General features: G+C 49.3%; 1 protein-coding gene across 2 annotated transcripts in view; it reads left to right on the top strand.

Annotated features, from left to right (window-relative positions):
• The window catches only part of Mwh (multiple wing hairs), a 46,621-nt gene that overhangs the window by 3,836 nt on the left and 18,445 nt on the right, over positions 1–24,340 (top strand). Inside the window, exons 1-2 of one of the 2 annotated variants that reach the window (XM_076823651.1) lie at positions 3,310–3,504; positions 23,974–24,046. In XM_076823651.1, coding sequence (XP_076679766.1) covers positions 23,984–24,046 — 63 coding nt within the window. In that variant the 5' untranslated portion in view covers positions 3,310–3,504; positions 23,974–23,983. Of the gene's footprint in view, positions 1–3,309; positions 3,505–23,973; positions 24,047–24,340 lie in introns of those variants that run through there. The other variant, XM_076823650.1, reaches the window with a different exon arrangement.

Here is a 24,340-nt window from a genome sequence, read left to right as displayed (position 1 = left end):
CAGTGTACCAACAAGATGCACCCCCTACGCCCGAAACTTTTCCCTTTCGACAAGAACACCAGGGGATGAAACCGATCCATCCATACCGATTCCATGCTCAGTCGCTTGCTTCCGGAAACGGAACCAGCGGCGACCTCCTCATCGGAGATGAGGAGCCAATGAAAAAGCAACGAAGCTAATGGTTTAGTGACTACTTCGCAATTTTACATGGGACCTTAAATACTTCATGTTATAATAAATTAATCTAGGCTTACTTGGATATCTTCTTCCACTATCACTTTGCACCAACACTTTTCACTACCAGTTTTCTTCTTAAATATATCTTCCCCGCGAACGAATGAACCTGGATCTGAAACAATCAAGTACGTTCAATGGTGTGTTCAGCCTGGAAGGAAACTAAGAAAAAACTTAATTAGTTGGTGCCAATCGAGATAATTTCGACTAATAGCAGAGCACGCACGAGCATGCAAAACCATCGTAGACATACACGAAGAAGAGCATGGAATGACGACACATCGACGAGACGCGCGATAGAGTGACAAAAGTCATACAAAGCCATCGAAGAAATCCATGAAAAGAAATAAATCATGAAAACCCATCGAAGTAATCCATGAAATAGAATAAATCATGTAAACCCATCGTAGAGATACGTACATCAAAGAGAGCAGGGAAAGGAAACACATCAGTGATATGCGTGCCAGGGAAGAAGTCTTGCAAAATCACCGAAGAGATCCATGAAATGAAATAAATCATGCCAAACCATCGAAGAAATGCATGAAGTAGAATAAACCATGCAAAACCATCGTTGAGATACATGAAGGAGAGCAGGAAATGTAGACCCCCGAAGAGATGCATGAAAGAGTAACAGAAATCATGAAAATCCATCGAAGAAATGCATGAAATAAAATAAATCATGTAAATCCATCGAAGAAATGCATGAAATAGGACAGATCATGCAAACCCATCGAAGAAATACACGAAATAGAACGACTCGTTCAAAAATCCTGGAAGGAATGCATGAAATCGGACAGATGATGAAAATCAATCGAAGAAAGCAATTAGATAGAGAGGGAAATCAGTTTTGACTTTGGCAGAATAATAAAATTTTAAATGGCTTAACGAACCCCAAAATTTCACCGGCACCAACCGAATAAGGTAACCCAGGCCAGGGGGGCGAGGGGCTGCAGGAAGAACCAAGGTTGAATCCCTGACCAGGTCTCCAGCATGTCCAGCAAGTCCAGTAGGTCCCAATGGTCCAGGGGGCTCGGGAGCTCCGGGGGTGGAGGAAGGACCAAGGTTGAATCCTTGACCAGGTCTCCAGCATGTCCAGCAAGTCCAGTAGGTCCCAATGGTCCAGGGGGCTCGGGAGCTCCGGGGGTGGAGGAAGGACCAGGTCCCCAGCCAGTCCAGGAAGTCCAGGAAGTTGAGAAGGTCCAGGTGGCTCGGCAGCTCCAGGGTCCCCCGAGGTCCTCCAGGGTTGGAGGACCGACGCGCGACTGAGTACATGGAGCTCTGTGAGCTCCTTATCTAGCCTTTGAGAAACGATGTCTCCCGATCAAAACAAGGTCGACGGTTAATTACAATTGCGAAATCCACCGAATTCTTTGGCAAAAATGGATTTTCTGCTAAAATATCCATTCCAGTGGCTATTGCAGTGACAAATAATGTTAACAACATTTACACTAACCGCCCAGTATAAATTATTATTAATTATGATGGATAGAACTCGAGATATCGAGCAATTAGTAACATTTGCTCTTAGATTTGCAAATGATTTTCTACGCCGAATGATTTCTCTTTTATTCTCATTGTCAGTGTTTAATCATTCGATATATTAATGTTAATGCTTATGCATATTACATAGTATTATATATAATGTATAAATACATTTTAGTTGAACTTGATTTCACTAAGTATGAATTATTTATATTCAGTAAATAATTTACCTTTACTATTGCATCTCAAAATCTAATGCTTTATCAAGCTTCAACGAAGATTTTTGTACAGAGTTTGCACGTAATTGAGCACCTAATTATTATTAAACATTCATCGGATACTCTAATTCTCTGAAATCGATTGAAATATTGAAAACTACCTATTTATTAGTCGATGAGTGCCAAAAATATGCTCCGAACAAAGATATACAAGAAATACAAGGAATCACAGGATATAAACATATAATTAATGCCCGATTTATGGATACAATTATTTATTTTCCATTGTCCTCATCAGCTCCAGTACATGCGATACTTGATACATAATGATTCAATAATGTTCATTAAATACGAAGTACGAAACCCATCTAAGCTAAACTCGTTCTCTACGATTTCGATACTTTTTTGATTATATCGTCATACAAATGAAACGTTTGGTAATAAATTATCATAAGGTAGGTAAGCGTTTCGTTTCGCTTCTCTCCCGATCATCGGAGATCACGATTGCGCCGAGCGTGTCGAACCTACCTCGGATAAACGAACGTTCTGAAAAAGTTCTCGATAGAAATCTCGCCATTGCTTGATCTGTGCCTATACCTCGTCTGTGATACGACAGCGTTTGATTAAAATTTATCAACTACGATAATTAACCGACTGTCGTAAAGAAGAAATCCCAAAGTGCTACAGCTTCATTCACCGTTTACTGCAGATGTCGCAACAGGTGCCGTTGCATAAAGCGCCCCAGCGGCTGCGTACGGTATTAAAAGTAGTTAATTGCATCGGACGTGGATCGAATCGAAGAAACTTTATTTAACACTTATTCCTTCCCTCGCTATTTCATGGTTCAACCTGAATTATCGAATCTCGTAAGTAAAACAGTCACAGAACACCTTCCTTCAATAAAACCCTTCATAAAAGTACTCATTCGCCTGAGTAGTGACGCGACTGCATTAGTAGACAGTTGAAATCTTTCCCTGGGCGAAATTGCACAATGCCCAATCGATTTTCTTCGAGGCAATATTACCCGAACGCGAATGGGGCACAATGGAACTGTTTCTAATGACTGAAACGTTCTCGATGGCCTGTAGGTATCATCTTAAAGCGTGCTCGAATAACTGTTGCAGTCGTCTCGCGTCACTGGCGAGGATCGGATACATATTCCGAAAGCTAGTTCTACCACTCGATGCCCGTTCCGTGCTCATTCCGCATGCACACGGCAAGAAAACGGCTGATTAGCGGCTAGAACTACTCGCGTTTGTCCTTTCCGCCCCTCTACGTGACGCATCGAAGGATCAACCGAGGCCTGGCTTACATTACGAGCAGGTAAAGGCGCCGGTGTCAGTAAACCTCCGGTCGTCCCGAGGAGCGGACCTCCTCGACCAATGTTCGCCATCCTTTCTCTCTCCCGCGCGGCCTCGGTCCTACAAAAAGTCGTGACAGTTCGGTACGATCAGGGAAATGAGCATCGTTCCCTACTCTCGTGCTAGTTCGTGAGGAATGAATCGAATTTCTTGTGACCCCCCACCGGAACAGTTGAGTGTGGACCACGCGTCACTTATACGAAATCCAGGTAACACTCTTCGTTGCTCTCTTTGCCTTTTTCTTTCGTCATGGAAATTTCCTAAAATTCGAATTTGTGGCGACTCTATTCTCGAGCTGTATGGGATCCACGTTGAAGCCTCCATTGGCAGTGATTTCTATCTTTCTTTGATTCCCGAGAATTTTCTTGACAATAGAGTTATCATATTTGAAAATCACGATGCCGAGGGAGGATAACAGATACTAGCAGCGAACGCTGTCGCGAAAATTACGTAGCTTTTATCAATATTCCGCGAGTTTATAAACCGGTGGGTATAGAATAAGATGAGAGTCCAAGATACTTGTGCTACTTTTCGAATACTTTACGCATCTCAGGAAATATTACACGCCACGCTTTTTATTTAAATTCGTATTGAACGATAGCTGAAGTTCATTTCGCTGGACTGGTTACGCTAACTAGATAAGGTTCAACAGCGAATTAAGAGAAACCCAATGAATTCTTCCCTTGAAACAACCGCAATCCGTTGCTCATTGTCAGTTCAGAATCGAAGTGACTTAAACGTCGGCCCCCAAGTTTTTCTGGCCCCGGCGATCCTCGTGACTCATTTTCGATTGACGAAAAGAGGAGCCTCTCCCATTCATCCCATTCATACCATTCACCGTTGCCCGCGAGAAGGTTGACGGGGAATTTGCGACGAATCAGGGCGCGCAGGGTTGCGCAGGCATTTGCACGCGTGGCGCACCGTCTCCCTCTAATAAGCCCGCGCGCGCGCGTCGGGCAACACAGCCGGCCATCGTTACTTTCGTGCCAATTACATCCAATTACAGAATGGCATTGCTTTTTAATGCAAAGTCCTCGCGGCACGTTTTCTCGCGTACGTTCGCTGGTATTATTATTCCCGCGTTCGTTGCGTACACGCGGCCGTGGAGCACGCCGACGAAGATCCATTGTTCCTCGAATGAAATCCGCCCCGCCGCCCGTCTGGCATCAGCTCGAAAAACAAGCCGTGGAATCGGGACTATTATTCTTCCACGACCCGTCCGCGGCGAATAATAATTATGAAACGCTCCGTGAGACGAAGAAACCACGGCGGTATGACGCGGAGCGTTTCCAACGGCGAGGTTCATTAAAAGATCGGACTTTTTCCGCCACGGACGAACGGCTGACAATTAACCGTTCCTCGCGACACCTTTCCGGCAAATCGATATATCCCTACCCCGTCGAAACGTGCCAGCAACGATTTATGGACGAGCCAGGACTAGGTTGCGTAACCAGCAACCGTGGGCGCGCATATGCAGAAGTCGTGCGAACAGGTAACGCGAGACCGCGCCGCAATTATTTAGGCCCGGTGAAATTAATGATACGCGATCGGCCGAGCGTAATAAATTAGGCGTCTCTCCGAGCGATCACGATTCGAAGTCCTCGTGACTTCGCATAGAGAGCGGTCCGTTTTCGGCGGTGGACAATTAATCAGCCGGTGAAATTTACGAACGCGCGCTCGCGTCGATCCGTGTCAGGGACATCTCGCGCGCTCGACTATGCGTGTAATAGCGTCGGGCCGACACGCGTTGCGTCCTGCTCTCTCGAGCGGTGATACGTTCCCGGGGGAAGATAAATCGTCGTATGGCCAAGGATGAGAAACGAGATCTGCGGTGTTCGGATCGGCGGCAGGGACGCTAGAATGGGGGATCGAATCCCCGAGATGTTGGAATAGAAGAGGACGAAAGAGATTCCTTCCTGCGCGCTTCCTGCGGTTACGTCTCCAGTTAATTCTCCGCGATTCTTGTACACCAGCCTCGAAAACGGTACTAGGTTTCTTCGATAATCGATCAAAGTCCGGCGGCCTCGACGTGGATAAATAAAACAGCCGGTGTTTAACCACCGTGTGCTTAAACGCTCGTCTCTCGGATCCACCGGGATAAGCACAGAAGTAACGAGGCCACGGTTGCTGTGCTCCAAAGGGGTTAAGTAAATCGGTTCGATTGGTAGTCCCGGGTGTGTAACGGTGCCGGTGGTTCCGTGCCCATAGATTCTCGGCTTCTGCGGCGGTAATGATTTTATTACCCGGCGTACGCGCCAATTTACGTAAATACGCGTGACCACTTTTTCCGCCGATCGCGGCCGACGCGATCCGTTTCTCGGGACGCGACTCTCGGGGACTCGCTTCGACGGAGACTCGTTAAACGCAACTTGTAACTCGCTACCAATATACGTGGCGGCCGATGTTCCGAACGATTTAATGCCCCCCCCCCCCCCCCCCCGATGCTAATAAACCGTTTCCGCGACCGCTACACCGTTCCGCGGTAATCGAGAGACGTATTTCGTTCTGCTGCTAGATCGATTAAAAGGGCGAAGCCCGCGGGAGCGGCGCAAAGGGTGGAATAACAGGCAGGAAAAGGGGCTTCCCCTGCGAGACGATCCCGCTAAACCCGATGGGATTAGCCTGATCGGGTCTATCCTTTATGAAAACGCCATTAAATACGCAACCGGGTTGCTGCGTTAGGTCGGGAATGCGAGCAGCCGCAGTCCAGCTAACGAAGGGATATTAATTGCTCCCCCTTACATCGCTTATAATTAAAGATAAGCAAACTGCGGATAGAGATCCTGTCGATTAACGGCGATCCTAGAAAGTGGCGACGGTCCTGTTTTATTAGAGAAAATAAATGCACCGCGATCGAGATCGCCTCTGAGATCTAGATCCCTCTCTCGGCCTGGAACGAATGGATTTTGAAACGTATAAATCTCTGTGCCATCTCTGAACGCGCTGGTGCGTCTCGATTTTCGAGAAAACTCGCCTCGCGGGATACGCCGCTCCGGCGGCGGGGAAACTGGCATTCTTTTCTCATAGCATTCGAAGGTAACGAGTAATATTTCGAGAAGGTCGAATTGTTTTCCTGAGAACTTCCGCTATGCGCCGGTCTAGCTTATTAACGAAGATAAGTCCGAAGGAACGCGATTCCTTTCCTACATCGCAGAGAACGATATTACAGCGTTGCTCGTTAATTCGTACCGGCATTACATTTAGCCGTAAAACACTTGAATTTTCAAGCGAAAGAGCGCGGCTCGTTTTCGATTTTAATTGGCCGCGAGCCGTGCTCGAAACGCGTTTCACTTTTGATCGCACGCAATCCCATCGATTAAGTTTCCGCGATCCACGGGCGTCGACGCTGTACCTAGACGCCGAGTTCGGCTGGAAAAAGGAGCAGGCAGAGGCGATTCGGATCGGAGGTTGAACGACAAACCTTAATCACACCGGACTAAACGGGTCCCATTAAACGCGATCACAAAAACAACAGGCAGACTGTTCGCTCTATTAAAGGCGTCGCGTTGAGTCACGTTGAGTCCCGTCGCGCTACGCAATCGTGATCTAGGAATGTAAATTAACGCTCGCCAGTTAATGAACACGCATCAATTACGTTTATAATAATCCGGATATGAAATAACGGTTGTAACCGTGATAAATTATCCGCGTAAGTTTCTCAGCTAGATCACAATCGGTTAGCCGGGTTAGCGAGTCGGCGGTAGAATCGTGCCCGTGAATTTCTGCAATTAAAAGCCGAGGAGTGATTGCTCGAAGACGGATGTCGACTTTCCTTTATTCCGAATTGCCAGCGGAATCTCGTGTCGCGCGTCTGCATCACTGGCGAACTATTGCTCTAATTGCATGCCACGTTAGAAAGTAGTTCAGGGACACATCGAATAGCCAAGCGTTCCTGCTCGCCGGGCTCCTGGAGTTTAACGATCCGGGACGATATCGTTGAACGGGCTATCCACTTCGCCGTGACACCGCTAATCGAATCATCGGGACGGCGTAATGTCGCGACGCGTCCATCAATCATCGGATCGAACGAGCGCGGCTATCATTTAACCGGCCGCTCTTTCTGAAACGAAAATAAAACTCGAGGTATACAGACCGTGACGATTGGAGAGGCAGCCTCGGCACGCGACAATTTCTTTCTCTATCTCTCGCGCCAGCGTGTAAAAGTTTCACCGGGCCGTTCTTCTTCGAGGAAAGTTAGCTGCACGAAAGTCCTTTCCTTTAATTGCCGCGACAAAGCTGCGCGGATCCGAAGCGTGGTGCTTTTTAACAGGGATCCGTCGAGTTCCGTTTACGTCTGGGCGTAGCGGCGGATGAATTATCGCCGGGGCAACTGACTGAAATCGTAAATCGATCCGTCGGGGATGACTGAAAGTGGTAATGGGTCTGGGTTCGAACGTCCGCGCGGTAAATTGACGCGATAAATGACGAGATATTCGTTACTGTGAAAGAGCGCGTAAGCGCTGCGCACCCATTGATTCCAGGCGGTACACTTCTCTTCCTCTTATTCTTCGCCATCTATTTCATCTTCTTCTTCTTCTTCTTCCTCCTCCTCCTCCTCCTCTGCTTCCCTTCGTGCCGTCCGCGCGATATTTGTTCCTGTAGACGGCGCTGCTGGGACAGGAACAGGTTCCCAGATGATCTAAACGTTGGAGAAATAAAAGATGCGGTAACCATATATTAGTTGATTGACTGAAAGAAATGTGAGAAACGCGGCGATTTACGCGTAAACTTTCCTGGGCGCAGGCATAATACGCGATACCACTATTATCGTCGTCATCGCCGTAATCATTACGGTCATTATCATTCGTTAATTACCGGCGTCCAATTACGGGCCGGGGCTTTACCATTTTTTCTCTCTCACCCGAGCACGCTTATTTTCGATTCCGTACACCGTTACCGCTTCAGCCAACAGGGATCGCGACCGTGCCGCGGAATCCATTATTAAAAAGCGCGCACGGACGCGCGCGCACACAGAGCGGACCATTTATTTCCGCGTTTCCGACCTCGCCGCGAAAAATTGTCAAGAAACAGGGACAGTCGAATGGATTAATTAGAAGAAAGTCCCAGCCGCTCCGCGCCGCCAGCTTTCTACGGTGAAGCCTGTCCGTCAACCCAAGTCATTCAATTAAACCGGATTATTTCAGCAACGTGTGATTACTCTGCATGCAAATCTCGTTGCACCGAGCGGTGTAAGGCGACGAACGTTTAATCCGGGGGATCTACCTGGAAGTTAAGCTAAGCTATACTATGCTGTGCTAACAAGGGGAGGACGCCATGCGGTAGATACCGATTTTGATGAGCCTTGGAACGATGGATCTATGTCGAAAATAAGTAAATAGATTATTAAATATTAAAGGAAATTATTAAAAATTTCATATGGGGGGTTTTAGTGGGTAAAAATCCCACACTACCCTGGCGTCCGCGGGAAATTCCCTTCTGGAGGCGTTGGGGTGCCTTTTGAAGATGTCTCCGAGTTAAAAAAAACTTTATAAATTTTTTTATGAATTATTTTTATTTATAATTTTTTTTAACTTGGGGAAATCTTCAAAAGGCACTTCGACTCCTTCAGAGGCGAATCCCCTGGGGGCGCCAGGGTAGTGTGGGATTTTTACCCACTAAAACCCCCAATATGAAATTTTTAATAATTTCCTTTAATATTTAATAATCTATTTACTTATTTTCGACATAGATCCATCGTGCCAAGGCTCATTAAAATCGGTGTCTACCACATGGTGTCCTCCCCTTGTAAGTTTTAAGAAATTGGCTTCGATAGATCCGTTTCTTCCAAAAGCTAAGCTGGGCTGTGTTTTTTTTTTTAAACTTAGCCCAGCATAACACAGCTTAGCTTAGCTTCCAGGTGGATTCCCGGCTTTGCGATCGGTGCAATGCTCCGATCTCGAGGTCATGTAGGGAGGAAACTCTATACTGAAAGGAACCGAAGCAAAACGCTGACACAAGATGTTTGCTGGAACTGCATCGCGAAGGGTATGATCGAGCGAGCAGCAGGATCAGTAGTGAACGATTTTTCCGACTTCAGTTTCTATCTGTCACGCGAAACTGAGCACAAACGAGCGTGGAAATTGGCCGTGAAATTGCCGCGAATGCGAGAAAAAGGCAGCACGACGAATATTGTTGCCACTCGTACAGATCGAGAACAGTGTATCGTTCCAGAGCGGACGTAAAACGAAAGGCAGTGGATGATGGTAGCGGCGTTTTTACGAGACTTTACTGCTCCGCCCGGCTTCCGGAAACGTGGACGAGGATCGCCAGGTCGAGACGCAAGAACCGGCGGATGATCGTTTTGCAGTAAGGGAGCAAACGGCCTGCGAACGGCCCATTAAATCGAACCGTGAACGATCGGGAAACGGCGATGAGCCAACGATTCGTTCACGCTAACCCGCCGCTACCGCACAAACCGATTCATTGTGCTCGATTCATTCTGTTGCGCAACAATGGCCCCGGAGTACCGTTCTCGTTTGTCATCGGCCTACACGCCAAATTTGGCACTCCTCTCCCTTTGCAAAATCACGATCGCGTTTCACGTCCCGGCTTACCTCGAGCCACACCACTGCCGAGATAATTGGCTGACCCAGTAACGCCTCTGACTACTTACTTTCTGACATATATATAGATATATTTATGGCTGGCGATTATTGACTCCTTCAAGTCCTTACGTGGATAAAGAAAAGAAAACTGAAATTTATTCTCTAAATAAATTTCAACTCTGCTCCTCCAAGATTAAATCCTGACTACGCCACTGTACTTGGTGTTGTCGTCGAGGTAACTCCGATTTAATAACTACTGATTCTTTATTACTATAACTGGTACAATTTATAAGTTTTTACAGTGTTTTGTTTGAAAACGGCGTTGTGACTTGACTGGTCTTAGGTTTGCGACTGTCCTGTCCCTTGGTTTGGGACCGGTATTTAACTTAGTTACGAAAAGGGGTGGGAGGTGAGCTAGGCGAGCAGCCTAAGGAATTTGGGAAAAAAGGGGGTGTTTGGAAAAGGCGATATCAGGAGGAGCCATCCTGGCGACTCTCGGAATTTGGGAAAAGGGGCGTTTGGGAAATCTGATATCAGAAGGAGCCATCTTGGCGACACTCGGAATTTGGGAAAAAGGGACTGCTCTGGAAATCAGGATATTGCTAAAAGGGATCTGTTGTCCGGATGGGTAATTATCTTGGCGACACTTGGAATGTGTCGCCCCTTACTGAATGGTCGAATTTCCAACCGGACCCAATCTCGTTGGGTCCGTACAAGGGAAACCCATTCGTCTAATGGAGGAAAAAGGGGGTGGTCGGTTGGCGACTATCGCGATAGTGTATACTACGCGAAGTCACCATGGAAATAATTTAAGCAAGAATAGCTTGCACTTTCAGCGCTTCCTCTAATTCCACTAAATAAAACGTTCGTCATTCTTTTCCATACCGTTCTCCGGCGCTGCGCCAGCGATAAATCACGCGGGACCAGCTCCAGGGGACCGGCGTGGCCGCGTGTCGCCGCCCGGCGGTGTAAACCGCGTCACGTGGGTGTGAGCACGTGTAGCAATGCCCCGCGGTGGCCGTGCCGCATGGGAAATGAGGCTGCGGCGGCAGAATTTCAGCCGATCGAACGTGAATTTCATCGAGCGTGCACGACTTCCTCTGGCGCATTCCGTGCCCGTTACACACGGCGACTCAGCATTCCAGCTCGCGGAGTTCCTAAAGGCCCGTCCACAGCGCACGGCCGGCCCAGGTGCAGGCCCGCGGTATTCTCTCCTCGCTCCTTTGTCTCCCCGGCGGAACAAAGATCAGCCGGTTGCCGGCGGAAGTGTCGATTTTGTACGCAAAATAGCAGCCTGTTGCCGCGAGGAAACGTTCCCACGAGTCCCTCGTAATTCCCTGCGCGACGACAGCCACGACTCCTCGCTCGGATCCGGCGAACGTCCGTATTTTTCCCTCGAGGGAAGAATTGCGCGGAGGACTGGGGCAAAAAGACAGCGGAGGATGACTTATCATTACGCGCGAACAGCAGCGCGACAGAACGATGCGCGGATTCGACGGAGAAACAGGACACGGTAGCGCAGGCCAGGGCCTAATAACTCTAGCAGCTGTCGCGCCTCCCGTGGTCGTCGAACGAAGTCGAAGTTACTGGGACTCCTACTCCGGCGAAGATTCTCCGGACTATTCAGGCGAGTCTAATCGCGCAAGAAGCACGTACCTCGCGCGGACAGGTCGCCGCGGAAGCTGCACGATCGAAGGGGCCCGTAACGGTGCCTACAGTCGTACGCAACTCAGGGACGTTTTATAGGAAGCTGTAAATTAGATCTGCCCGAGCTTCCATCGCGGCGAACGCCACTGCGGATTCGCTCTCATCCTCGCGCTTTTTTGGACGGCCATCTTCTTCCGCCCGTCTGCCCCGACCGACGACATCGCTGGGTGCACGTGTGCGCCCGCGATGAGGGTACAGTTACGCGCGGCTCCGCGGAGAGAGATGGGACGGCCGGCAGACGGAGGATCCGTTTTATAACTAGAGATTCATAACGGCATACGATCTCACAATGGACACTGGCTGCCAAGCCCGGGACAGAGCGAATAGGCCTCGCGGCGTGGAATCGATGTCTCTCGCGAGTCGCTGGCACCGTTGCGCCAACCGAGGCGATAGCACGTGACGGAACAAGCGACTTCCTGCGCGGAGACCGATTCCCATCGTTTTCTGCGCGGCTCGACCGCGGGACATCTGCTGCTCTCGTTTTATCGCTAGCGGGTTGCGGGACAGTTAAGGATAAGGGGACCTACGGTCGCACACTTGCCACGGAGGGTAAATTACTTGCGCGACGCTCGGGACGGCGGCAACAGGTTTGTTAGTCATCTGGAAACTGTTCGGAATGGAACGCCAAACGAGCTCGGATTAATAACGCGTTCCCGGGGGGGGGGGGGAGAACGCGATCCGCTGGGACTCACGGGGTCAGCATACCTCGGCGTAACGTGAAACGCGTGTTTTGCGGACCGGTTTTCTGGAAACCGACCACGAAACCTGCGCGAGGATATTCAATAAATATTGGAAGGCAATCCGGGCAATCAGAAGAACCGATACGAGGAGGCGATCAATTGCGAAAGGCGGGGCGCGCGGTAAGTGGCGGGTATTAGCAACATTATTCGTTCGGTTGCGTAACGGAAACACGATAATCCGACAGATAATGGCAATTAATAGAGTTTCGGTATCGCCGGGCGAACACCTCGGGAAAGTTAGATGTCGCTGGGCCCGGACGAGACCGTGAAGCACACGGCTGCCGGGAGCGCGTCTGCGATATCGACTGACAGTAAAAATCGTGCTATTAACCTCTTCGCTGCGTGCGCCGGATATATCCGGCATCCGTCTGATGACCTGTGCGTACGTGCGCCGTATATATTCGGCGTCACGAGCTGTCGATCTTAGCGTGGACTTTAGTCAGCATCTCTGGTAAAAAATAATAAATTTTATAGAAAAATCACTTTCGCGGAAATGTGCGCCGCAACGAAAGGGTTAATTACGGAAAAGGAACGCGACGGAGGAGCCGTGCGGCGAAGAGGTGTACTACTCCCTCGGCGATTTACGATATCAATAACAGGGATCGTGTTGCGGCAGATAGACGCTAATTAGTGTTAACGACTAACGCGCGGAAAGAGTCGGGAGCGCAGCAGAGTCCGAGGGTTCCGCGAGTTTATTAGTTCCTTCGAAGACGAGGAACGCGCAACGGGTACCGTTGACCTCGTCACAAAAGTAACAAGACCACTTCCCTTTCGAAGCCGCAGCTTGTCTCACAAATCGTCCCCGCCGCCGTCCCGCTCTGGCCAGAAAAGATACTTATCCAGCGAGCGGTCTCTTTTTGTGGAAAACGAAGGGAGACGCCTTCCGTTAGAGGCTGCCATGAGACGCGATCGGAGACACACGACAGGGGCAGAAGGCAGTAGTTTCGCGCATCTTAATGGGTTAATAACGATAATCCTAGCGACCGGGCCATCCTCCTTGATCGACGATACCGCGGGGGAAAAATGGTAACGCCTTCCGCCAGCGATCCAAAGCGAAATGCATTTCGGCCCCTCGGGTAGAAAGTGGCGTGTGCGTGTGGAAAGAACCGGCGACCAATGGGCGTACCTCGTCTCTTGGTCGAGCATTAATGACTTCAATTTCCTGTGGATACAACGGCCTGGCATCCACGCACGAATCGCCCTCCCCTCGGGAAAGGATCGCGGAGCGGCGGGCGCGTCGCTTCTAGGAAACCGAGGGAAAAGCATTTTCGCTGACCGGCCACGGAGCTTCTGGCAGCTCTCGCGTGCCTCCGCCTGGCCGACCACTCCGAAGTCGCGTAGCTTCCCTTCCACTGGGAGTTACGTAAAGCTCTGTCAAAGATCGTAGCCGGAGGTTGACTTAATTGGCGCGAAATAGCGGCCAGTCACGCCACGTACACGATTCATTCGCACGTCCCTCTGTACGTTTTTCAGCGTGACCGAGGCTGGAACGCTGACAGCCCATTTCGCCAGCATTCAATAATATTTAAACGGTCCAGGATCTTGCCTCGTGACTGGATCACAATTGTAAATCAAGCGGCGGACAGTCGTAGCTCTGCAGCATTCAATGAGAGACTTTTCGCTCCCCCCTGCGGGACACTCTAATAAGTTTCGTTCTAACAAGCCCCGCATTCAGAAGAATTCCTCGGCTCGCAACGCGGAGGGAACTGTTAACGGCCCGCCGATATTATTCATATCCACGGTGCTGCTGACTTACAGCGCGCTCTGCTTCTATGTCGCAAATGAACCACACCCTCGATCACCTCGCTTGCATCACGAATACGCGCATTGTTTCCGCGCCGGAGATCGCGCGCGAGATGCTCGCCACTTGGCCCGTGCAAATGAGCGCGGCGACGGGTAAGGATTACGGTACAGGTTCTTATTAATCCTTTAACGCGTGTCCCGTCCAGCCGTGGTTTATCAGCTTGTATCAAGGATACGGAGGATCGTTGACTCCGCGGCCGGTGATGTTTAGCGTTAATACCTACGCGCCGACGGTGCATCAGCCCCGCGAACAAAATCGATCCCATTCGTACGTGCGTTGCACGTGGTCCGGGGTTAACGGACCAGGGATTATTCAGAAGGAGGAGCGAGACCGGGCTGCTCTCCGACGCATAATTTATCGCGGATGAGGGCAGTGTTTACGCGGGTTCACCCGTTCACCAGGGTCGGCATTACCGCGGCAAAAATCCAGTTAGCGTCTCTGCTCTCTGTGTTTAGATGGGCCACGCTCTAGCCACGGTCCACTCGTAATTCTTCTCGCGTCTCTGCCGCGCGGCCGTCGGCAACGTATCATTTCGCCTTGCGCAATCCGCGCCGCGTCGTGTTTACCGCGATAACAACTAACAATCAGTCGCGTCTACGCACGCGCGTATGAAAATCACCGGCGAAGAAGAGTGTTGCCCTCGCCGCGCCGCCTGGCTGCGATTCCGCCCCGAGTGTCACAACCCCTTTCGGAGTAAACGGAGCAGCACCTCGCGCAAAAAAAAAATTAACCGACACTTAAACAACACAGTTTTCACGCGAGAGAAATTTTTGGAAAGCTAGACGCCGACCCGAGTTTCACGCGTCGCGATAATAAATCCTCCGGAGCTAGCTTGCCGGGCTCGAGGCTGTTTTTAGGGAGAAGCAACGCTGCAGACGACTCGATCAGGTTCGCCTGAACACTGTGAATTCCTCACGCGCGGGATTGTCGGTCCGTCGAAGCTTTTCCTCGGAGAAGAGGTGTCCGGCGCTCGATTCGCGGATGCACTACTTTCCTCCGCGGAGAAGCCCCCTCGCGTTATCGCCGAGGAGGCCTGCCCCGGTTGTTTATAATCGTCAACTATGTGTTTACGACCGTCATTTTCAGTTGGCCGAGCGAGCATTTACGGGACGATATTCAAATAATCTCGATCGTTGCTCGCTCGAGCGAGTCGGAGGCAACATGATGACCGGCGAGATCCAATCTCACATTTATTATCCCGCACCGCGGCGGCAGCGGCCGCTCCCCCTGTCCTCTTCCTCCCGTACTTTTTTTCCCCTCCATTTTTACCTGTGTCCCAACCACGGTAGCGATTCGCGGAATACTGTAATCAATACACGCATAACCGAACGCCCCGGAGCATCCTGGAGTGCGTGCTCATCCTAGATCGAGGTCATCCTTACTTTTTCACCTGGTACCGTCATGCGTGACGGCCTCGTGAAAACCAGCCGCGTCGAGATATCGCTGGCATTAAGCGTTTTATGAGCGCGTTAAATCATCGCCTGGAATTTTCCGATACTTTCCACCGATCCCTCCCTCGAGCGTCCGTCTCCGCTTTTCCAGATCCAGCGAGGTAATAACGCGCTTCGGCTTTGACAGTAAGCTCGACGATGCTATTGTTAAAGCCTCGAATCGGAGCTCGGCCCTCGGGAAGATTCACCGTCGACCCAGGCCGCTTCGTTGCTCCTTCAGCCAGTGGAGAGAGATACGCGGGGATTTTTAGAAAGCGGAAATTACGGCGGCAGGGATGCAGAGTCGGCGAACGTGGCCGCGGAGATCTAAATTCGCAGATAATGGCGCGCAAAAATGGCAACAATTACCGCGGCCGCAGCGCGGGCATTATACCGCGGGCGGAGAAAAAAAAAGCGCTGGGTTAATCGTAGATTAGCCTTTTACGCCGAAGGGAGTTGTTGCTGGGCTAATTATCATCCGGGAAGGATCTGCTCGTTCTTTTCTTGCTGCGCGGTGAGCGCTTGTGCGCGCCATTTTCGTGTACGAGGAGAATGCTGCTCCGAGGCACCCGCGCGCGCTTGTGTTTACAGTTTACTTAATCCCACCAATTATCGCGTTTCGCCGGAACCAGCGTTTCGTCCATTCTTCGCGGGGAAGTCTCACGATCGTTGGTACACGCGTAGACGTCAATGCTTCAGCTTCCATTGTCGCGTCTTTCCAGCAGCCTGACCCGTATAACTGTTTCTGAATGGCGCCGCAGTTTTTCACTGCAAAAGCACAGGCGACGATCCAGAATCCAGTGACGCGGTGATGTTTGACGCTGCTTTCGAAACGATCCCCCGGGGGTTTCGTCGGACTCTGCTGGCCGATTAGCGGCCGCTTAGCATCGAATGGGTTCGGCGCGGAAATTCCGGGCGCGGAGGGTGCAAGGGCGGCAGAGGTGGCGCGAGACGTTCGGCGGGCGCGCAACGGGTCCACGCGCCTCGGCAAATATCCGAGGAGGTTTTTTCCGCCGGGGAACGGGGGAATGCGAATCGACTTCTTTCTCGGATCGCTGGCAGATCAGGTATGGAGGATCAACTGCACTTCCGGGCGTCGGTTAGCATTCCAGGGAGCTGAGAGCCCCGCTGCCGCGGCGGAAAAATCTGCCTCGGACTCTCGTGTAGTCCGCTAATGGTCGTCAAGATCGACGATCCCGAGGTCTCGATCGACGGGATTTTTCAGGCGGATTCAAAGCGGGATTGGTAACCGCGGCGAGCCATGGCGCCTCTTTGCAGCACGGCGCGCTCTCTCCTCGTCCCTTTCAGCCGAGATAACCGATACTACCGCGAGCAAACAGCCGACGGGAAGCATTACGAGCACCGTGATGCTTACAATGTGCTCGCCTCTATGGATCCAACCGTACGCTTCCCCAGTTCGTGCGACCTTCGCTGTAATAGCCCCCGAAGGGAAGCAAATGCGCCGTGCATGTCCAATTCGCTTCATTCCGCGGTGTAATTGCTCGAAACAGCTTCGCGATTCTCGCCTCGGCCGAGCGACTTTGCTTCTCGACGAACTCCCCGCGGGATCGAGCGGAGATTTAAGGGGTCGTGCTCAGTCGGCAGGCCGAAAACACGGTGGTCTTTGGAAATTTTTTACTCGAAAACTATAACAGATTTCTCGAAAAATCTTTTTTCCTTTTAAGCATTGCATCTACTACTGTGCATCGTAATTTTTTTATTTAAAAATAGTTGTCAATAACTAAGTTATTGTCCATCACTCGAAGGTTCTCTTGAAAAAAAGGCTTCTGCGGTGACCACTGCTGCTCGAAAGTCGATCATCTGAAATAAAAGATTCAAAAGAATTTACTTATTATATTATATTATCTAGTATTTGAGCGACAATATTTTTTTAAATATTGATTTGGGAAAAATGGCTGATGTTTAAAGTAAAAGTTTCAATTTTCATCATAAATCGTGCCTGATTTTCGTCGATTAAAAGAAAACTAAGCATCGGATAAAAAATCCTTCGTTCAAATACTAGATAATATAATAAGTAAACTCCTTTGAATTTTTTATTTTAGATGCTCGACTTTCGAGCAGCAGTGGTCACCGCAGAAGCCTTTATTTTTAGAGAACCTTCGAATGATAGACAATAACTCAGTTATTGATAAATATTTTTAGATAAAAAAATTACGATGCACAGTAGTAGATGCAGTCCTTAAAAGGAAAAAAGATTTTTTCAGAAATGTGTTTTAGCTTTGGAGTAAAAAATTTCCAAAGACCACCCTTTTTCGGCCTCCTGACCGAGCATGACCCCTTAAAAAAACCGCTCCCCAATTAACGAAGGGCGAAGAATCAGAGAGGCAGGGGCCCTCGCGAGTGTTTTTCGGGCGGCAGCGTAATCGCAGCGGAATCACTTGATGGTATTCAGCCGCAAATTGCGTTAATTATCTTTTCTACTGCCCCGCGAGCTTGCAGTGTCACGGTTCGGAGCTGTTTCGCGGCTGTGGAGAGCAACGAGTGTGCGGCTGAGTGGGAGAAAGAAGGTCTTGGGTAATGGCGTAATTGGCAAGATTTCGGACGGAGCAGCCCCGTCGGCGGGATCGGAGCGCAATTGATTCGAAGCGGAGCGTGCGCTATCATAAAGACGCGGCCCGCTATGTAGCCCGCGGAACGGCAGAAATTCCATGCCCTCGCATATCCCACTAATGGCCTGCTCGAAGATCAACGGCGCAGCATCGACGATCGCTGGATTTTTCGCGGCGCAAAGCTCGCGGCAAAGCAGGAGGACACCGGCTGCAAGCGAGTCATGGCGCCTCCTCGCGCATTGCATTACCTATTCACGGGCGGAGCGTGCGTTCCCGCATCCTGCACGCGACAATCCTCCGCAGCACACTCGGAGGCAGCCATGGGTGTCCCAGCGACCACTTGCCGCAATAACGGGGCGAGCTATGGCACATGGGATTTTTCCCTTCCGACTTCCGAGCGCCGAACGCAAAACCACGCGCGAAGGGACGTACTCGAAATGGGTCCGTGCAGCTGCTCCGCGCCTCGACCCGATTTCCAGCAACGTTACGCAGAAGCAGCGGCTCGCCTGGCGAGAGGGCCCCGAGCGGCATTGGCACACTGAGGGGCATCGCTCAATATCGCCAAGTTGAACCTGTTCAGGACGAATGTCGTTGAACCTGACGGCGGGACTCGTCCCGCAGCCGTGCTGCTGCGTAACGAATTGTCCGTAGGGGCTGGCCGATTTTCCGCGGCAGGGGGAAAAGCTGGGATTCCGATTCCGTAAAGGACGCGATAGCTGGGAGAGCAATGTCGAGAGGCTGGTACGCACGCGGGCGGTGGAAAAGTGCGTGTGTACGCGCGAGTAACCGCTCGCGCGCGGGTCAATGCCTCGGCTGTCCTCCTCGAGTAAGTATCTACCTACTCCGCGGCTACCTTCGCTACTACGTTATGCCCGTGCTCGGCTCAAGATCGCCGATCTGACGGGCACGCGTTTCCACGGCTGACGTTTCCGCGATGCGGCCCTCCTTTGACACGCCAGGCTTCCCCGTCACCGGATCGAGCAACGTTTTCCCCGAGATCCATCATCTCGGATAGTTGATGAACCAAATCTCTGATACGCGTTTGGGTATATTCTAACTCTACTCTAATGGACGTAAATTGTAATAAATAACCGAAGAGTGTTTTTAAGGCTCCTGTACGTGCTTTAAGGTTTCCTGGGAGTGTATCGCACTGCTCCAGGAAATTGGATTCGCGACGGCGTGAAAAATCGCAAATGATATACTGTAATTAAAGCCTGACGCTGTTTCAAGTCCCACGTGCCTGCCGGTATTGCGGGCAGACCGATCATTTTCATCGAAACGCGCACCGCCGTTTTGCGAAGGGGAAACCATCCTCGCGCAATAAATGGCGAAATGGCGCGCCTTAATGACACCGTCGCTCCTCGGAGCTCTGGAAATACCTTAAACTCGCGGCTGCGATCTTTACGCTTATGGTGCTTCCATATAGCAGGTCAGTCGGCTTCATAAACAGTCCTCCGCCGTGATATTCAAACGTGCGATAATAATTATTACTAAGCGGCGATTAAACGGCATTTAACTGCGTCTGGCACGCACGCTCCACATTTCTGCGAGACGATCGCTAACCGCACGCGTTAATCCGCCAATGAAGTGCCTGTAACCCTGCTTCAAACAAATTGCATAACACCTATTCGTCGCTATATGCCGGTATAAGTTTTGAGATTCACGGAACGAAGGAATAGGTTGAGGAAACTGAAGCACAAGTGTTTGACTCCGCCATCAATCGTTCACGGTCCGATGCCCTCTTCCTATTACGCGTTAAACGGCCCGGAGTAATTGTTTTCGCAATTAATTGAAACGAAGGAAACTCCTCTTAAACTAACCACCGCGATCAGTATCCATTACCAAAGCTAATTGTAGATTCCGCGTTCAAGTACGATGAACTACAATTAGAGCCATTGCTATCTGTAATCTCGTTCTTGTCGCGAGTTCTCTTTACCCGCCGCGAGTGTTCCTCCCTTAAAGGATCATTCTACTTTGATCGGTCGAAAATTAAGCTATTTTTAAAGATTTTTTTTCTCCTTAAATACAGCATGTAATGCAATAAATCTTTTTGGCATTTACTAAGTTATTCTTATATTATACAGAAAAAGTTTTTAAAAAAATTTAATTTGTTTTTTAAATCTTTAAACGCGGTTATCTGAAAACGACATTTTTTTAAATTGTCCAGGTGATTGCAAAAAAACTATTTGACCAATCAGTCTGAAATTTGCACACATTATTCAGCGCATCAGGGGGTATCGCAGGGACCTCGGAAACAATTTCAGCTTTTTACCAGGCAGAGTGATTGACAAATTAACCGTACTTCGACATTTAAATTTCAAACCTCCGCCATGTTGTTATTTTCTTATCAGTCAAAATAATTCTGTCCCCAACGATAACCACACTCATAATGACTACAACACACTTCGAATTTTTGGCTTTACATGCGTCGTTCTCCCGGAATCACCTGCACCAGCAGTATATACATTGCTTTATCAAGGCGCTCAGTTCAATGTGATATATATTTAACAAAAAGCTGTTAAAAATTTAAAACACATTTTTTTGTATACTGTCATTGAGTGAATTAATAAGTAGACAAAATGTTATTTACGTTGAACATTTCGTTTACTAAAAAATAAATCCTAAAGTAATGACAATCTTTCGCGTCTTCACAGCGGAATGATCCCTTAAAACTCACTCGGCTCGAGATCGTTTGTCCGTCTCGCTGAAAATCGTCCCCGATCAGCCTGTTGCCGTAAATCTGTCCTATTTACCCATTCCGCAAAGTGCAGGCTACGCGATCCCTCTGTTAGCGGTGTTTTAAGGGCGATCCCTCTGTTGATGCTCGCAAGAAAGTGAGAAAACGCGGAATAATTTCTGATAACGCGACGCGTCACGGTATCGATTACCCCGACAGGGCAGGTCCCCCGCGGAAAACCAATTTCTACCTGCTGGATTATAATACTTTCCAGTCATTATCACTGATAGCCGTACTTAGGGGCGGGATTACCTGAATCGGCCGCGATTCGAGGCAGCCGGGCCCTAGTAAGGTCAGAGCCGAGGCTGGGCGAGCATTACCGTCATAATTTTCATCGTTCTTTTCCGAGGGAGATCGCGAAGAAGGAGTAGTGGCCCTCTTTCGATCAGTCGGTACTGGGTCCGTACCCACCGGTTCGTGACCGCGGCGATCGTGACTCCTATTATTATCGTGGCTTGCCCCGCGAAATGAAGCGCCCGATCGGTGTGTCCTCTCGCGATCCACGTCCTTCGCGAAGCGGAATCGGCTGCATTACGTCGCGTCCGAAGCCCCCTTCGCGTCGGGAAACATGTTTCGTTAGGGGCGAGATTATCGAAATAACAGGCCGCGCCTGTTAGATCCTATCTTCCACTCGGGCCAGCCTAAATACTTCAATTTATTAAATTCCATCCCTCGACCAATCGTTAGTCGAGTTTCACTTTTGGAGGAGATTCCAGAGTAGGTACCTCGATACCCTTGCCTCGCTCTAAACCGCTGGGGCGGAGACGTTTACCTCGAAAGAGTTTACCTCGAGTTAGAGTAGAACTGGAGAGTAGAGTAGATTGAGGTAAGAGTGCGCGCTTAAAGTTGTTATTATTATTGAAAATTAAACGGGCATTGCCCGATACAAAGCACAGTTACAACGACGCGATAGGATTTTCCTGACACAATAGTCTGAAGAGCTTACAACTGAAAGAGGAACTAATACCGGAAAAGAAGTCGACATAGTCTACATAGGAGCTAGCACTGAACATTAAGCGATTCATTGGATCAAGTGACCCATATTTAGATTTGAATTTGTGGTATATGAAAGGTGGCCTTTTTTTTACACATCTAGGGGTGCAAAACAATTAATTTCACTCTTTATGATCTTAAAAAGAAAAGTCATGTCCGGTACAGTAAAGTTTAGACTTTCCTAAAATCCTTGGTATTACACTAAAGTTTAATTACGTTACAGTAAAGTTTAAACTTTCCTAAAATCCTTGGTATTACACTAAAGTTTATTACGTTACAGTAAAGTTTAGACTTTCCTAAAATCCTTGGTATTACACTAAAGTTTATTACGTTACAGTAAAGTTTAGACTTTTCTAAAATCCTTGGTATTACACTAAAGTTTATTACGTTACAGTAAAGTTTAGACTTTCCTAAAATCCTTGGTATTACACTAAAGTTTATTACGTTACACTAAAGTTTAAACTTTCCTAAAACCCTTGGTATTACACTGATAGCAAATATCATTGCGTAAAAATAACTACTATCCTCGATATTCGTAATATACTTTTACCCAACGTGTGGGGCAGAAGTTCGCATGTTATGGGATAAAAGAACGCAACGAGAAATTTTCACAGAAGTCTTTTATTTTCCTACATACAATAGTTGCGGTAATATAGCAAAACGACTAATAGTTTACAATTAATTTTTTTTCCACCCTCACCTTCGTAGTTTGTAAATTATTTTTTCCATAGACGTTGATGGTGGGGCTATTTTCTTTTCGGAAGCAATTTGTTTCGTTTCTTTCAAAATTTTTCACAAGTAGATGTTATTTTTTAATTTTCTTCCGCTTTTCTAATTATTTCTTCGCACGTTCGCATTCAGATTTTCTTTTCGTTGCTTCACCTACTTCGAGCTAATTTTTTAATGGGGAGCTTGCATTGTTTAACCGCTCGTGTTATCCGCGAGGAGAGGTGAAAACTTCTATCAGTACTTTTGAATAGCACAATTTCAGCTCTTTCAGGCGACATACTAATTAAACTATTTACTGATCAATTTCTAGGAATAATATCGATTCCTAGAAACGAGAATATTACATCAGCACTAACGAATTCAGTACTCACCGCATTGTACGATAACGATACGAAGCACAGCCACACAATTCGACACTGGTGACTCCACCTTGATTGACAATTGACTGCCAATCACCATTGGCAGCTGCCACAACTCAAGCCATGAAACTCGCATGGTGCGAACTTCTACTTCACTCTACTCTACCCGGGGGGTGGGGACGAGAGAATTATCCCTTCTGCCTCGCCTCCTCTTTTTCCAACTTCAAAGAGTCCTGATGCGAGGACTGATAGGTTGCTTCGTAAGAGTTACTCAGCTTCTTTCGATGGTATTCAAACTACCGATCACAGCTGGCTGCCGCGAGCTTCCCCCGTCCCCTTCCAGGGGGCTCGTAGTTTTCCAGCCGGACAGCCGTTAATTACAAAGTTGCAACGCCGCATGCTCGCACCCCGGCCTGACCCGGGCGAATATTTTCTGCTCGGCCGTCAGCGCCCCGCATCCATTTGCATCCCATCGGCCGGGAGCGGCATGAATATTCGATCGCAACATTGTACGAGCGAACGAGCGGCGCCTAATCAACGGGCGAGTCCCTAATGAGGTGTGAAAGTCGTTAATTAATGAAATTGTTATTGTAAACTCGTTAGGCTAATTAGCCCGGGGCCTTTAAGCGTAGCGGCGTGATCGGGGTGGCTGTGGCAGAAGCTCGTTGCGCGCGTCAGGTAGGAATGGCGTTGTCTGCGCTATCGCGCGACGCTTCCCATAACGAATTGCATCACCGGCAGCCGTGAACCGTGCAATCCGCTCGGGATCTAGCGGAACCGAATTTTAGGCCACCGCAGCAGATAGAAACGCGATCGGGACGGAGCGGCCGGAGGCTGCCGAGCTTCAACTCCGTTGTGGCAGAACGGAGCGAGCGAGCGAGCGAGGTACCGTTTGAGAATTCCACCGTGGAAATTCTTCGCGGACGGTTCCGTCGACATGTGCAGCGCTCGCAATTACCCGCTTTGCTGCGCGATCGTTCTCGACGTCCGCCGAGTGCGAAACACCAGCTAAGCGCGTCCTTTATCAAGCGCGGAGTAAAGACGATTGTCTCTGATTTTTCCAGCGAGTCGGACATGGCGCCGAACGTGGAGGAGGAGCTGCTGGTGGTGAAGCCTTGGGGGCCCCAACCGGAAAAGGTGAGTGCTCCTCGAGGAAGCTGCGTGCACCTTTATCGGAAGGATCGCGTCAACGACACCGGGGGACTCTGGACGGGCGAAAAGAAGAAGAAGGAATGCGCCAGTCGTGCGCGCTGGACGACGCTAAAGCAACCGTCGCGCGTATCCAGGCGCAGCCAGGATGCTTTCGATTAGCATATCTTTGGACATTAAGTCAATATAGAGGGTACAGGTAGGCGCGCGCTGCCCTGCTGCTCGTTTTCTCCGTGGAACGTCGCGAGAATCGCATCACGTCCCAGAGGCTCGATAAACGGC

Source organism: Andrena cerasifolii, chromosome 12 (assembly GCF_050908995.1).
Source record: "Andrena cerasifolii isolate SP2316 chromosome 12, iyAndCera1_principal, whole genome shotgun sequence".
NCBI lineage: Eukaryota > Metazoa > Arthropoda > Insecta > Hymenoptera > Andrenidae > Andrena > Andrena cerasifolii.
Note: the sequence above shows the minus strand (reverse complement) of the source record. Positions and strands in the feature narration are given on the sequence as shown.